General features: G+C 39.0%; 1 protein-coding gene across 1 annotated transcript; it reads left to right on the top strand.

The window, feature by feature from the left end:
* The first annotated feature begins 255 nt into the window (after window positions 1-255).
* Window positions 256-7,511, top strand: LOC149083179 (uncharacterized). Its single transcript, XM_089236922.1, has 2 exons — window positions 256-356; window positions 7,070-7,511. Exons 1-2 carry the CDS (start codon window positions 329-331, stop codon window positions 7,342-7,344), a joined length of 303 nt encoding a protein of 100 aa, XP_089093048.1. The 5' UTR covers window positions 256-328; the 3' UTR covers window positions 7,345-7,511.
* Window positions 7,512-16,374: the final 8,863 nt, after the last annotated feature.

Below are 16,374 nucleotides of genomic sequence, written 5' to 3'. Positions count from 1 at the left end.
ATCGTTATTATTTTGCAGACAGGGGCCACCTATATACGTCCCGTACCCAGTTCATAGTTTGGATTTACTGGAAAATAAAAGTTCGTCGGTGAGAAGGAGCTCCTCTCCGACGGCCACGTCGACGACAGCAACTGCGGCAGTCACCGCTGCTTCTCTGGCGGGTAATAGCAGCTCCTCCTCTTCCAACCAAGAAAAAAACTTTCTCTGCAAAGAGTGCGGTAAAAGTTTCAAAAGATCCTCGACTCTATCAACTCATCTGCTCATACATTCCGACATCAGGCCATACCCTTGCCAATATTGCGGCAAAAGGTTTCATCAAAAGTCCGACATGAAGAAGCATACTTTCATTCACACCGGTAAGTTTCAATTACCGACCCTTTTGGAAAATCTAATCGTGCTTATCCATAAAAAAACTTGAAATGACATTCCTTTATTGCTAAAATTTTTTTCCGCCATAGAATAGTACATGTTTGCTTTCTTGTTTATCGAAGATAGTGTTATTTATATAGAAGATTATAGCGGAATAATCAAAAAGAAAGGAAATTAAATTATTTTTTATTGGTGAAAGGTTAGGGAGCGGAAGCTCGACAGCAGAAATAAGAAACCGAGTCTCATCACGAAAAATTATTTTCATCATTCAAAATTTATTAAATGAAATATTAATATTCTTCGTGATAAATTTTGCGGTTATAATGATCACTATATCATTCCCCCTACCCCGAACGTTGTTTTTTGTTTTTTTTTGGAAATCCTTATACTATACGTGAAGCAGTAGTTCTTAAAATTTTATTACCCGTGGTTCCCTTGTCACCGAAAAGAAGCGCTTCCTAGCATTAAATAGGCAATCGTCAATATGTATATCTCACTGCGAACGCCTATGACAAACGATAGTAACGCCCCTAGCTGCCGCGATGCACAGTTCGAAAAACACTGATGTAAAGGATCGTTATCCTCATGAAAGCGTAAATTACGAAGATATTTTGCAGTTTTTTTTTTTGCTCATAAAGTTGATGGCAATGCCACAAAAGACAAAATATAAAGTGATTTATGATTGCGTATAGTGATAAATGTATGTAGTATGCATAATATTCAGGGTACATATAGCAAAAAGCCCACGGGAACCATACTATAAGGTTCATAGCAAAAAGCCCACGGGAACCCCCAGTCTATATAACGCGAGATGTTCATATGTTCATAGCAGAAGGATCACGACAACACTCCACCTATCACATACCATAAGGACCGCGGGAATTATACTCTATATATCTCGAGATGTACATAGCAGAAGGATCACGCGAACCCGTCTATCGAGAGATGTATATACCACGAGAAACACTGTCTATCGCGAAATGTAATATCAGGTAGACCACGGAAACCATACTCTACCTATCGCTAGATGCGCAAAGCAGGAGGACAACGGGAATTCATACTATCTATATAGGGTACACATCAAAAGAACCACGGGATCCACAGTCTCTCTACAGTGAGATTTACATATCAGAAGGACCACGGAAACCCCAGTCTATATATCGCGAGCAGGACCACGAGAACCGCACTCTATCGAGAGATACAATTTAAAAATAACCACATTGTATCTATCGTGAAATGTATATGTCAGAAGGACCACGGAAACCATACACTCATCTACCGCGAAATTTACAGAAGTAACACACCAACCGTATTCCATGTATCGCGATATGTACATACCAGAAGGACCACGACAACTATACTCTATCTACCGCGAGATTCACATATTCGAAGAACTCCGGGAACCATACTCTACCTATCGCGAGATGTTCATAGCAGAATTATACAACAACCAACCACACTATCTGTCGCGAGATGCACATATCACAAGGACCATAGAAACAGTACTCTGTCTATCGCGAAATGTATATATGTGAAGGACCACGAGAACCCGAGTCTAACTATCGAGAGATGTATATGGCAAAAGGACCACCACGGGAACCAGTCTGCCTGTCACAATGTACATATCAGAAGGACCACAGAAACCAAACTCTGCTAGATGTGAAGAGCAGGAGGACCACGGGAATCCCCACTCCTATTACGAGATGCACATATCAGAAGGGACACGGGAGCCATGCTCTATATATGGCGAGATATATAGCAGAAGAATCAGCGAACTACACTCTGTCTATCGCGAAATATACGTATCCAAAGGATCACGAGAACTCCTACCTATCGAGACAGGTACATAGCAGAAGAGCCACGAAAACCCTGGTCTATCTATCGAGAGATGTATATAACAAATACACCACGAGAACCAGTCTCTCTCGCAAAATGTACATATCAGAAGGACCACAGAAATCATACTCAATCTATCGCTAGATGTGCAGAGCAGAACCACGGTAATCCACACTCTATAACGAGATGTACATATCAGGACCACTGAAAGGCCAGTCTGGCACGAGATGTTATCGCGAGATGTTCATAGCAGAAGGCGAGAACGACACTCTCTCGAGAGATGCACATATAAAAAGGACTACACGAACCCCAGTCGAGAAGTTCATATCAGAAGGACCACGGGAACCGTACTCTATATATCGTGAGATGTACATAGCAGAAAGACCTCGAAAACCACAATCTATCACGAAGTGTACATATAAGACTACGGAAACCATACTCTATCTAACGCGAGACGTACATACCAGGAGGACCACAGAAACCCCAGTCTATCCATCGCGAGATGTTCATAACAGATAGATCACGGTAACCACAGTCTATTTATCAGGAGATGCACATATCAGAAGCCCCACGCAAACCCGTCTGTCTATCGCGAGATGTTCATAGCAGAAGGACCACGAAAACCGCACTGTATCGAGTGATATACATATCAGGAGGACCACGTGAATCACACTTTATATACATCGAGATTCACCTATTCGAAGGACCACGGGAACCATACTCTAAGGTTCGTAGCCAATATACCACGAGAACCCCAGTCTATCTAACACGAGATGTTCATAGCGGAAGGATCCCAAGACCACCTGTCACGAGATGTTCATAATGGAAGGATGCCAAGACCACCTGTCACGAGATGCACATACCATAAGGACCACGGAAACTATAGTCTGTATATCGCGAGATGTACATAGCAGAAGGATCATGCGAACCCGTCTATCTATCGAGAGATGTATATAGGAAATAGACCACGAGAAACTCTGTCTATCGCGAAATGTAATATCAGGAGGATCACAAAAACCATATTCTACCTATCGCTAGATGTGCAAAGCAGGAGGACAACGGAAATCCATAATCTATATCGAGATGCACATATCAAAAGGACCACGGGAACCCCACTCTATCTCGAAATGCATATATCAGAAGGATCATGGGAACCATTCTAAATCTTTCGCCAGATGTACATAGCAGACGCACCAAGAGAGAAGGATCACAACCATACACTGTCGCGAGATGCGCATATTACAAGGGCCACAGAAACCAAGCTATATATATCGCGAGATGTACATAGCAGAAGGACCACGTGAACCCTAGTCTATCTATCCAGATGTTCATAACAGAAAGACCACGGGAACTATATCTATCGCGTGATGAATATAGCAGAAGAACCACGTTAACCCCACTCTGCCTATCGAAATGTACATATCAGATAGACCCCGAGACGAAGTGGCAACTTATTGGTTACCATAGGGCTCTGTTACTTGAAAAAAATAATGTAGGGAAGTTTCGTTTAAAAATAGTTTCGTGAAACCCCACGAAAATGTTTCCTTGATATCTTCGGCTGAAAAAAAGCAGTCTCTCCTCAAACGTTTATTTCATTAAAAACGATTTTGCATTTTGAAGCGGGGTTTAGGGATTTCTGTGCCGCATTAAAGGGAATTTAGGCTCATGGAATCGAAAAAATGCTTTTGGTACTTTTTATAAATTTTCTCAGCCCAAGATATCAAGGAAATGTATTTTCTGGATATTATGTTGAGGTGAACTCGCAAAGAAAGCTCATCCTGTCTCCACCGGATCTGTTTTTGTTTCTTTAATTTTCTTTCCGAGTTCACCTCAGCATATCCAGAAAATATTCGTTTCCTTTGACTGAGAAAAGCCAGATAATCTCTCTACTGTACCACCCAATATGTAACAAGGATCTGGAACCGAGGTCTGCGTAAGTAGCCTTATGACAATGTGTCTCGACTTCAATGGCACTCAAAATCTAAATTTCCTGAATAACAGTCTCAGACGTTGTCACCCACGCTGGTAAAAATACTTTTCATCAGTTAAAAAAATCAAACAAATTCAGTCGTTTAAAAATATTAAAATGAGGTTCCCTCAAAATCACCTAATAATGATGGTGAAAGAGACCTTATGCACATGGCTGCACCACATCGTTCCAGCGTCCTCGACACAATGACGACTAGCCGATAGACAACCTTGGTAACAAGTGTATTTCAATTTAATTTTTTTTTTAGACTTCCAAAGCCAGCGATAGATCTTTTTTCTATCGCAAAAACCGAATGTGATACCAGTTTTCTACAGTAAAAACAAATTTTTTCCGTGCCGATCTGGTGAAACCAATTTCCATGAATGATAAAATTTATCAAAGAATTCACAAGTGATAAATTTGGAAGCCAAGCTGATATGAGTTGTGTTCGTTTCTTTCAAATCTACGTCATACTTAAGATTAACGGGAACTTTGGAAATTAAGAAGTGGATGATATTTATATATTTAGTTTGAGGCGAAAACCTTCATATTTAATTTGAGGCATGCTTCATGCGTTTGGTGGTATCATAATTGCGGCGCTTTGTGTGTGGATCGTCCCAAAAAAATGTCTGCAATCTCACATCTGTAACATTTGTTTTTCTTTTCATCGTTAAACATCGATAACAACTAATTGAATATTCGCATCAGTGAATTTGAAGGTTTACTGAACATGCGCTGGTATAGAGGCCACAATCTAAATTTATTTTGAACTTTAACCATTGCCATTTCATGAGTCTCATTTTCAGATAACGATGTATCTCTTTAGGAGGGAACATCTTTTTTCTTCATCTTCTAAAAATCAAAAAGAAAAAAAAATGGGGGAAGCTTTCTCTCTGAAGCAATGGTTTTTAAACTTTTGACAGCCACAACTCCCTTACCCTCTGATCATATATAGTCAAACTCGATTATAACGACATCGAGGATTCCGTAAAATGTTGTCGTTACAACCGAGGTTGACGTTTTACATGTGAAAAATTCAATCAGAGAGGCGCAATGAAGCACTACATAAAGCTGAATTTCATAACAATCAGTGCGATCATATTTTATTGTAAAAAATGCCAGAAATTAAAATAATAAGTGCGGGAGCTATCGCCTCTTTCTCGTCAAAAAATGTTGCCAATTGTCAGCAAAATTGCCTCTCATTGCTTATAAACAGACCTTGGTGAGAAATAAAGTGCTACAAGTCTGCGGTAAATTAAAACGTATTCACGGGAAAAAAAAGTTGAACATGGCACATGTTGATGAATATTCATATTTTTACATTGTCATTCGGGTAAAAATGAAATTTTCTAAATTACTCAAATTATCTTCATCTTGATTTTAGTATGGATTATAGATTAAAGTTTCACTGAAAAAACGGGACATTTTTATGAGTAAAATCGGAAAGGGCAAAATTACAGAAAAATACGCATTGGAATTATTACATTTGAATTCTAAAGACAGATTGACTTCTTAAACACGTAACAGGCGTTACTCAGAAACAAACTACGCGTTAGGTGAAGAGCAGATGCACGGCACATTTAGCGACATTCACCAATCTGTTAGAAGTTCCTCGGGGAATTGGGAAAAAGACTTTTCTGGTTATTATGCCGATACAAACCTTAGGAAGGAAAATTAGCTGTCTCCTCCAGGAAATCGAACTCGGGTCCTCTTGCACACTAGATAAGTGCGAGTTGTACCTACAGGTGGAAGTATAGGTCTACCTATACACTACCAGAGTATCGGCACGAGAACCAGAAAAATCTCTTTTCCCAATGTATTACGGGACGAGAAAATATCTCTGCTTAGAGGAATGTTTACGAGCAGAGTATTGTGCGGTTTATGTATATATATATATATATATATATATATATATATATATATATATATATATATATATATATATATATATATATATATATATATATATATATATATATATATATATATATATATATATATATATATATATATATATATATATATATATATATATATATATATATATATATATTTATATATATATATATATATATATATATATATAAGAGCAGTAGTAGCAGTTGATGGCACAATGGTGGTCGGCCGAAGTCGATTTTCTGCGGTTTTTCAGATTCGAAGCACTAATGCGAGCCGGTCCTCCATTTAAAAAAAGTCTCACCGCAGAGAGCATGGAGACTATCAACATAGTACTTACGGTATATACACAGAAATTCAAATTCAATTTCAGTTAGAAATATGGAAGACAGATTGCAGCATCAGTATAAATACGTTGAAAAAAAGAAACTCTAACAACCCAAATACATTACGGCCACTAATGCACTCGGAACACACATTCCAGCATGCGAAATCAACCAGAGGAATGTTCACGAGGTGCATGTACGGTTAAATTATAGTAGTAGCAACTTCACGACCCTCTGTGCGGGCAGGTGCACACCGTCAAGAACTCGCATCGCGATGATCCAGGTTTCGAATCCGGTTCTATGTTCCTCTGGGATGAAACCCGGACCCTTTACTGCGATGGGTTGGAAATGAAGACGCTGTCTGCAGGTGGTCGCCTCAAGCTCGTTAGGGAAAATATCTTTTTCATATCCTCCATCGGGTTCGAACCCAGGCCCGTGACAGCAACCTTCACGGTGGTAAACGAGCATCTTACCACTCCGCCACTCGGACACTTCGTGTTCTTACTGACGCTGCCATCTGTATTCCATATTTTGAAGTTGAAGAGATGGCAAATGCTTGAATTTTCATGTTTTTCCAAACCACTGATGTTGATATACATGCATAAAATCCACATATCTCTGATCATGACAATGAAATTGATGCTGGATTTTTTTCTTTTGTTTACACCCCCAGGTGAGAAACCGCACAAGTGTTTAGTGTGCGGAAAAGCGTTCAGCCAGTCTTCCAACTTGATCACGCACACGAGGAAGCACACTGGATTCAAACCGTTCGCTTGCTACACGTGCGGCCGAGCTTTCCAGAGAAAAGTCGACCTGAGGCGTCACAGAGACACCCAACACATGGTAACGGAAATGACCGGACCCATACCCTTACACGTGTTTACCGATTCCTGGGGCCGAAGGTTCAACCTGATGCACCACAATCTGCCCCTCAACGTAACGTATTAATTAATATTTTCTCTTCGAATGAACCGCAAGTTGCGCGCGGTTCGTCGTGCTCGTAGATGTTATGCGTCATTCATTTGAGTAATATCCTCTGCCATCATCGCATCTGCTCACATCGTTTTATTTTTCATTGTCAGTGACCATCCGGCATATTTGTACAATATTACTCGTTCTGAATAAAACCGGTACTTATAGGAATCATATAAACATTGTCTTTATTTTAGAATATAATGGCAGTTTTCAGCCGTAATATTTCTGTACCAAAATGAATTTTTAGAAGGTTATATGGGCTTTAACACTACTTTAAAAAAAAGTTGTAGAGATAGTTTGAGTGTTTTCCACTGCGACGACGATGGAAAAACTTATTTTTCCTCGGCGTTCTCGGTCGTGTCCGACAGTTCAGTATACTCGGTGCATTCACTTTCAGAGGGTGATTGATTTTCGTCGACAGTTTCCCCCACAAGCGAGTCGTCCAGCATAGTATCGGTTACGGGAACAGTGTCCTCTCGTTCCATTTCTTCATCGACGGCATCGAGTAAATTCGAAAGACATTCCTTCGCTTCCTTCACAATGGCGTCGACGCCCATTCGACAGAATTTTCGTATCCATATCTTCTCTTCTTCCTCTGATCGAAACAAAATGATAGACACATTAAGGATAATAAATAACACGCAAGATAGCACACACAACGGGGTTTACACGGTCGAATGTTATCTGCCTTCTATGTAATCGCCCGTCGGTAAGAACGAATAGTGAAATAAATATGTTTTTTCACCAAACTTTATAAGCATTATAATACGTGTCCACTGAGTGGCCGCTTTATTATGACCGCCTGACAGTTTTAGACAAATGAGCTATGGGGTCACACTATTGAGTGCTAGGTTAATATAAAAAAAGCATAGGTCCGCATTTCTCAGCCTATGGTCCACTACGATGGCATAGGTGGTGCAACTACAAATCGCAGTTAACAAACATGTACAGTGTTTCACGAAAAAAAAATAATCAAATGATCTGCCGCATTCCCTTGTATAGGCCACGGCCAAGCAATATTGAATAAATAAATATATATATATATATATATGAATAAAAGTGATATATGCAGTGAAATTCGTCAAACTTGCCGAAATGATTTGTGATTATGCATAATCATGGGGTGATTACTTTCACCGCAACATGTACAAAAACTATAGCTAGTGTTGCTTTCGATAGTAACAAAAACGCACGTGTTCGCAGAACAGTACAAGGTGTTTATAATTAAAGTTCCCGTGAACTCTCAGTAGTTTTTCCCAAAAACTAAACTCATCCGAAAACAGTCAGGATATCGTGATAAGACTATGGGAGAGAGACTTTTACAAAAAAATTTTTTTTTCAATTTTTTACCGCATTTTCATTTTTCTCCCCATGGTTCATATAACGTAGTTTTTCAATGGAATACGTCCACCAGAACGGGCGCTACATAGGTTCAGACCTATGTACCGCCCATCAATGTACTGACTCTGCTCAGACCTATGTAGCGCCCATTCTAGATTCTAGTGGGCATAATCCATTGAAGCTTGGTATATACGATGTATGAACCATGGGAAAAAGGAAAATGCATTAGAAAAAGCGCCACGTTGAACATAAATTGAATTATTTTTTTATTGCATAAATCTCTCTCCCATGGTCTCATTAAGATATCCTGAAAATTTGTGTTTTCGGATGTGTTTATTTTTTGTGAAAACCACTCAGAGTGCTGGAACTTAAATTATAAACACGCTAGTACTTTTGAGTCGTCCAAGCAGTGCATAGTAGTAAAAGCTGCTGTGGTGGTCATAACGACGGGCTCGCAACACGAGGACCCGGGCGGGTTCGAATCCCACCGTCGCCACAGTGGGTGATCGGCTGAAGTTGGTTTTTCTGTGTTTCCCACCTTTGAGGAGCGAATGAGAGCCGATCTCTAGGCTTTTTAACCTAGAGATCGGCTCGCATTCGCGTGAAGTACGTAAATCTGACGTGATGTTTCTTTCTATGTAATGCTTGTTATGCGTAATGCTGCCATAAGTTTTTATAAATATGAGTGAAAAGTAATTATCGAATATTGCATCGTTGGTGCAGAAAGCAGAGAGCAACTGTCCTACACAAAATGGGTTTTTTTCTTCTTTGACAATAACCATTCCGTGATTAGAGGAAGGTCGCGATTATTGCAAAAGACGAATGTTGACGAATCGATATAATTTCAATTTCTCTGCTAATGACGAAGGAATGAATAACTATATAACCTGGAATGCGCAAGAAGTATCCGTCGTAGCTGCGAATCTCATTAGTTCGAGGATCGTAGATTCCATCGCCGGTGTCACGGTGATACGGAGGTAAATCCGGCGTCGGTTGCACTTGCGTCTCTTGAGCTGCGACTATTAGACACAGATGAATAGCAGCAATGTGTTACATGCTTTCTAAAATATACTGTATAAGACTATTTCAGATATCACCATTTTTCATCCTTTTTTTAAATGCATTGCATGTTCAATGTTTGAGATCAATAGTGGGAAAAAACAATCATATCATAGACTAATGGGCAAACTACTGCCCGCGGGCCCGATATGGTCCACTTAGTGGCTCAATCCGGCCCGCTGGAGATTTAAAAATAATAGTATAGGCCATACATGCTCAGCCCATGACCGGCGACCAAATGTAGCCCTCGGAGTCATCTTATGTTACCCGCGACCTTAAACTTAATATCGTAAAAATGAACAGAGCAGCACGTTTACAGTTTACAGATCACTTGAGTGACCTGCAGCACAGTTCCAGACCACTTTAGTGACCTGCAACACAGTTCCAGACCACTTGAGTGACCTACGGCATATTTGCAAATCCATTAAGTGACCTACGGCATATTTACAAATCCATTAAGTGACCTACGGCATATTTACAAATCCATTAAGTGACTTGGAGCGCTGTTCTAGATCACTTAAGTAGCTCGCGGAGTATTTTTGCCTCACTTAAGTGGCCCACGACCAAAGACAGATTAAGGTCGGTCGAGGGTCCCCGGACGAAAAAAAAATATTGCCCCCCCCCCTTAAATCAGACAAAAGTGTAAAGTTGGGATTTTGCGGAGCAATTCAGAAGTCGGGGCTCAGGGCGCGCGGCCAGTACTCCCGCCGTTAAATCCATCTCTGCCCACGGCACATTTACAGATGGCTTGTGTTTCTCGCGACACGTTTTCAAACCAATGCACTCTTCAAAAGGTTGAGAACCTCTGGAAAAGACATTTTCAGTTTCATTGTTTCAAAAAAAGTTCATTTAAAAGGGTTTCCTTCTTTTGTATATGGAAAATATGGTTGTGAGAATTTAAATACAAACTGAATTTAAAACTTTTGAATATGCACAAATAATGAAACACATATATACAATAAATATGGGTAAAATTATTAAAATGTACTTGTTCACACATCAACATCCGGGGCCCTGGTTACAATATAAAAAACATACTGTTGTACATAACACTTGAAACCGTCATGCAGTGTCCTATAAATCCCAAGTCGGCCTACCTCTCATCAACCGTTCGTCGTAGAGGAATGGTTCCAATTTAAAAAAATGCTCAAAATATGTTCAGAAATCATGTAGCAGTTTTGAGAGTGAAAATACAGTCGGTCTCTCATAAATTAAAAACTCTAAATTTTAATATGGACACCCTGTCCTCAAAAACCCAATAGGAAAGAAGAGTTGCCCTCTCCCTCTTCTGAGGCCAACAAAAAAATTTTCACGTTTCTAAGTGAAATATTCGCTGTTATATTTGAGTTGAAAAGTCGGAGAAAATTTGGGGAAAATCAAAATATAAAAACTAACGCGTGGACAACGCTCGTTTCCCTCATTTATGCTGTTGTTTTCCAAATTTTTCTACGATTTTTGATCTCAAGTATCTCAACGAATATTGCATTTAGAAAAACGTGGAATTATTATTTTTTTTCCTCAGGAGAGAGACGGGGCAAAAACTTTCTTATTGTGTTTTTAGGACACCCTGTTCTCTAAAATATATATATATATTCCATATGAAAATTTAGATTTTATTTATTTTATTATTTCATACTTTATTTTAACTCCCAAAAATGCAGCGAGGGGATTTTTGAACACAATATGAGAATTTTTTGAATTGAAACCATTCCTCTAAGACGAACGGTTGATGAGATAAAGGCCTACTTCAGACTTACAGAACACCCTGTGCATAACACTCACATTCTTTTTTTTCTCAAGTAAATGAAACGGTTTGTTTCAATACAAAAAACATAGTTTGAGTCTTGCGAAAACCGAACCTGAAAGTTGATCTAACAGTTCAGAAAGTAATTTTCGCATATTTTTTATAATCCCCGATCGTACTTATTTCGAGCCAAACATGGTTCTTTATGTACTCGTATATTTTATTTTTTTTTGTAACTAATTTCAATGAATTTGTTGAAGACAAGATTACTTTTACTGAGATTATAAGGCGCGTAATATAGGCACTCCGAAATTTTAAGAACGAGAATCGACTTGGATGTGTCCTGCCACGTGACATCAGAACGATTCTATCCTTTTTTAATGGTTAAAGCTGTCTGGTGAACCAATTCAGTAACTGCTCATCGTCTTTCTCGTTCTACAGACTATTTCATCCTCGAAGAGGTAAAGTTTGTAGTGATAAAAAAGAACGAAACTAAGGATACAGCAGAAATGATATCCTAAGATGATGTCCCTCTCCGCTACCCATACGATGGTTTCATCAGCTGGCTGATGCGAAGATGAATTCATAAAAAAAAAATTGAAGTGCCTCTGCGGTGAATCGAGCCCACGCCCTCTCACTTGCCGGGCGAGCGAGCCCGCCCGCTAGACTACTACGATACAAAGGCAGCGAAATTCTTTGCTTAGAGCTCGTGTGCGCTGTCCGACTGCCCACATTAAGTCACGTTCAGCGCACACGAGCTCTAAGGAAAGAATCTCGCTGCCTTTGTAGCGTGGTGGTCTAGGGCGCTCACCCGGCAAATGAGAGGACGTGGAAGTAGGTTCTATTCTCCGCAGAGTTTTCTTTCCTGAATTCATCTTCGCATCAGCCAGTTATTGAAATCTTCGTTTCAGAAATGACTTGGTGACAGAAACTCATTTGGTCTAAATGAGTGTGCCAGCAAGAGTTCTCCATTGTTTCTTCCCGTGGGAAAACGACCCTCTTTTTAAGAAACGCGTCCCTTGAAAAGAGGGAAAGTTCCGAAGTCAAATCGGATTATTGGAGAACTATACTATGTCCATGTGAAAGTGGACTTGTTTTCTAATAGAGATTTTGTTCGCTTTAATGGTACAGCAATCTCCTAGTACATGTTAACATTAATTGTGGTGTATGTGTGATTATATTTATTTACCTCCTCGTTTTGATGGATCTTTCACTATTTCAGACCAGAATCGTCTGTCTGGTGGAGTACAGTACTTCCAGTCCTTTTCCTCGTATTTTAGTCCATCAGGAAAGGTGTAGTATCCCTATATATGAAACAACAAGAAAAAGGCTCACTTTGAACATCGATGTGTTTCCTTTTAAAATAAGATTTGCAGAAGCCACAGAAAAAGTCGCTGTGGTGGTCCACCGAGTTCGAACTCCACCGTCGCCACAGTGGTGGACGGCTGAAGTTACTTTTCTTTGGTTCCCAACTTCGAGGCTCGAATGCTAGCCGATCGCCCCTTTAAAGAGTCTTGTCACAGAGAGCGACAGGCTTACAACGGTACAAACACTCAATCATTGCACTTCGCTCATAGTTAGAAAAATTGATGGCAGATAGCAGCACTACACATAACAAACATTACACAATAAAAAAATTCCGCGTTGAGTTCACAGTACGTGCACGCACATTACAACGTGTATAAACTCGTTAGAAATTCCGCAGGGAAATGTACACTAGGTATATGTGTGGTTCAGTAGTTAGTAGTAGTAGCCACAGAAGAAAACAAAGCTATAACGGTCTAAACGTAGCTCACAAAATACAAAATATATTGATTTGCAAAGAACAGACAAGGTTCAAATCAGCCTATTCAAAATCAATTGAATTGTACACCAGTTTTCATAAAAATTCAAGTCAGATTTTCTTTTGATGTCAAAAAAGACAGCAATGAAAATTTTTAGTAGCCGAGTAACTCAAAACTTCAGCGATGCAGCGTCTCCGCTGTTGTCAGCATTTACTGAAAATTCATAGTTATCACTAGGGCTAGGATTTCTATGACTTAAAAACTGCTTGAAAATGCTCTATAAAATATGCATTTATGCCCTGGCCTAAAAGAACTAAAAATATGGTCTATGAAACAAGAAAAATTACCTAAAGAGATTTTTTGGCCTCAGGAGAGACGGGGCAAAAACTTTCGTATTGGGTTTTTTAGAACAGGGTGTCCGTATGAAAACTTCGATTTTTTTATTTTATGACATACTTTATTTTCATTCTCAAAACTGCTGCAGGGTGATTTTTGAACACATTTTGAGCATTTTTTTGAATTGAAACCATTCCTCTAAGACGAACGGTTGATTTTCCTCTTCCATTTCCGGTAAAGTTAATTTTAGTGAAAAATAAATGAAAAAATTTAGTGAAAAAAAACCAATGAAGAGAATATTAATGCAATTAGAACTATTTTAAATCATCAGTTGTACCCTGAAGTAAAATTCTTCAATTTATCAACTGCCCTCTCACGGAATCAGAAACACAACTTTTTTTAAAAAAATCATTTTGGTTTCTGCACCAAACTGAAATTTTATTGCCTAAAAACATGTCCCATGGAGGGGGGAACTGAAAAATACTTTAAAAATTTATTTATGAACTTAATGCTAAAAGGGAGTATAGTCGAAACTACTCAAGGCAAACTTGCTCAAGATAATTTTGGCGTTATGCGAATCAAATATGTTTCATGTTGGACATAAAATTCATTGTTTTATTAGTTAATACTAAATTCGTTTCGTACGAAATAAAGTAAAAAAGTTCGACCGTATTTCGCCTTCTTTTCTGTATTGATGTCGTAGTACATTCAGACAACACAAACCACTGAATTGTTGCTTCCCAATTCGAAGACAGATGGCAGCACGCACGGTATGGTAGGTAAACACCTACCATAAGTGATAAACCAATTTAATTTTTTATTTATTTTTATTTATTTATCATATACAAAACCTGTGCAAGGCCAGTAGGCTCTAACTCCACAGGTGCACAATTCAAACAATCAATAAAATTGGAAAGAGACGGCAGGGAACATCAGTACACATTCATACACACGAATATATGCAAAGAGAAAAATGCATAAAAGATGACGCTAATAAAAAAAAAAAATCCCCGAACACAAAACAACAATAAAATAAACATGTTTACACAATAAAATTCAATATATAAATCCGAAAAAAATACATGTATATATATATATATATATTTATTTATTTATTTAAAAAAAATAAAAAATCATCACATGTAATTCCGAATTGAAATAATCAATGGAACTGATGGAAAAAAAAAGTTATATAAATAAAATAAGCATACATGCACCAATAAAACCCGACATGAACTAAAATGCATAGCACATCAAAAATGTTGAAAGATCAGAAGCGTTGAGAGAGTGACAGAACCTGTGATATGTAGATGAACATACGAGATCTGGTGGTAATTTGTTCCATACTCTTCCAACTCGGCATCGGAAGTTATAAAATTTAGCGTAGTTCCTGGCAGTTGGAAGTTTTATTTGTAATGAATGTCTTCTCAGTGATGGTCTGGGATTGATTTCAAAAAATGGAGTTGGCTGACCCGTATATACTAAGTTGTGTACAAGTTTGAAGCACAGCTTTAAGTCGGCTTCAAGGCGACGCCATTCTAAAGAGTGGACGCCGAGACATCTGAGCCTTTCCTCGTATGGGAGATGACGCAGACTGCAAAACTGTTTGGTAAATGACTTCTGGACCTTTTCGATGAATTTTATATCTACCATATTTGCGAACAATACTCCAAGATTGGACGTATAAAAACGGTAAATGCGTGCATGAGTGTAGCGGTATCACATTTTCCATACGTCTTCCGTAGGACGTAAGAAGCGCGTCTCGCTTTACACACTAAATAATGTAAGTCGAAATTTCCGGCATTGCAAATGGTGATTCCCAAGTCAGTATAGGAAGTGAACTTCTGGAGCTCTTCGCCACCCATCGAGTAGCTTGGATTCATTCTGTATCCCCCTATGTGCATGACACCACTTTTGTTAACGGAAATTGGAAGACGATTGACTACAGTCCAGTTGTGGAGACGTTGGGCTTCAGACGTTGGAGAAATCAGGTTTTTATATAAAAAGAACCAAGCGCCATTAAATCAAAACTGAGAGAAAGCTATTTAAAGTTATCTTCGATTGAGTTATCTTCGATTCAGTTATCTGTTCAGTTTGGTAGTTGGTTCAAGTGCACACAGACGGCATTACAGACTATATGTCACTTAGCTCTATTTAGATAAAAAATCCCACCTCTTGTTTCAGATGTCGGTATATCTCGACAATGTTAAAAATAGCGCTTGGTTCCTTTTATATAAAAGCAGTCCAAATGATAAATCAATTTACTGCTGCAATGTATTATGCTTCGGGGGGAAAGGACAGTGGAGAAGGAGAACTCGAGGAATCACCAGGAAACCTTGAGGATAAGGGGCCATTCAAGTATTACGTAAGCAGATTTTCAGCCATTTTTGACCCCTCCCCCTTGTTAGCAAAAGTCAGCAAAACACTGACCCCCCCCCCCCCTCCGTCAGCAAGATTTCGTTAGCAGCTTAGAATATTTCATATCTTCAAAAAGGGGTGTTTGATGACGTAAACAACCTTCAAACCCCCCCCCCCCTTTGTCAGCAAAATTCTGACCGTCCTCACCTCCTTTTCAGCAAAATTTCGTCATTAGCTCTGCCCCTCTGAATCCTAACGCATATTGGTGGGATCAGAGACGTACACGTGGGAGGGGGGGGGGCTCATGTCCCCCACGAGCAAAAATTTATTTTTTTAATGCAAAAAAATATTTTTTTAATTGAAATTTCGGAAGAAAATACG

Source organism: Pholcus phalangioides, unplaced genomic scaffold (assembly GCF_987345545.1).
Source record: "Pholcus phalangioides strain wild (caught in Gottingen) unplaced genomic scaffold, Ppha-v1.0 ptg000009l_1, whole genome shotgun sequence".
Classification (NCBI taxonomy): domain Eukaryota; kingdom Metazoa; phylum Arthropoda; class Arachnida; order Araneae; family Pholcidae; genus Pholcus; species Pholcus phalangioides.
Note: the sequence above shows the minus strand (reverse complement) of the source record. Positions and strands in the feature narration are given on the sequence as shown.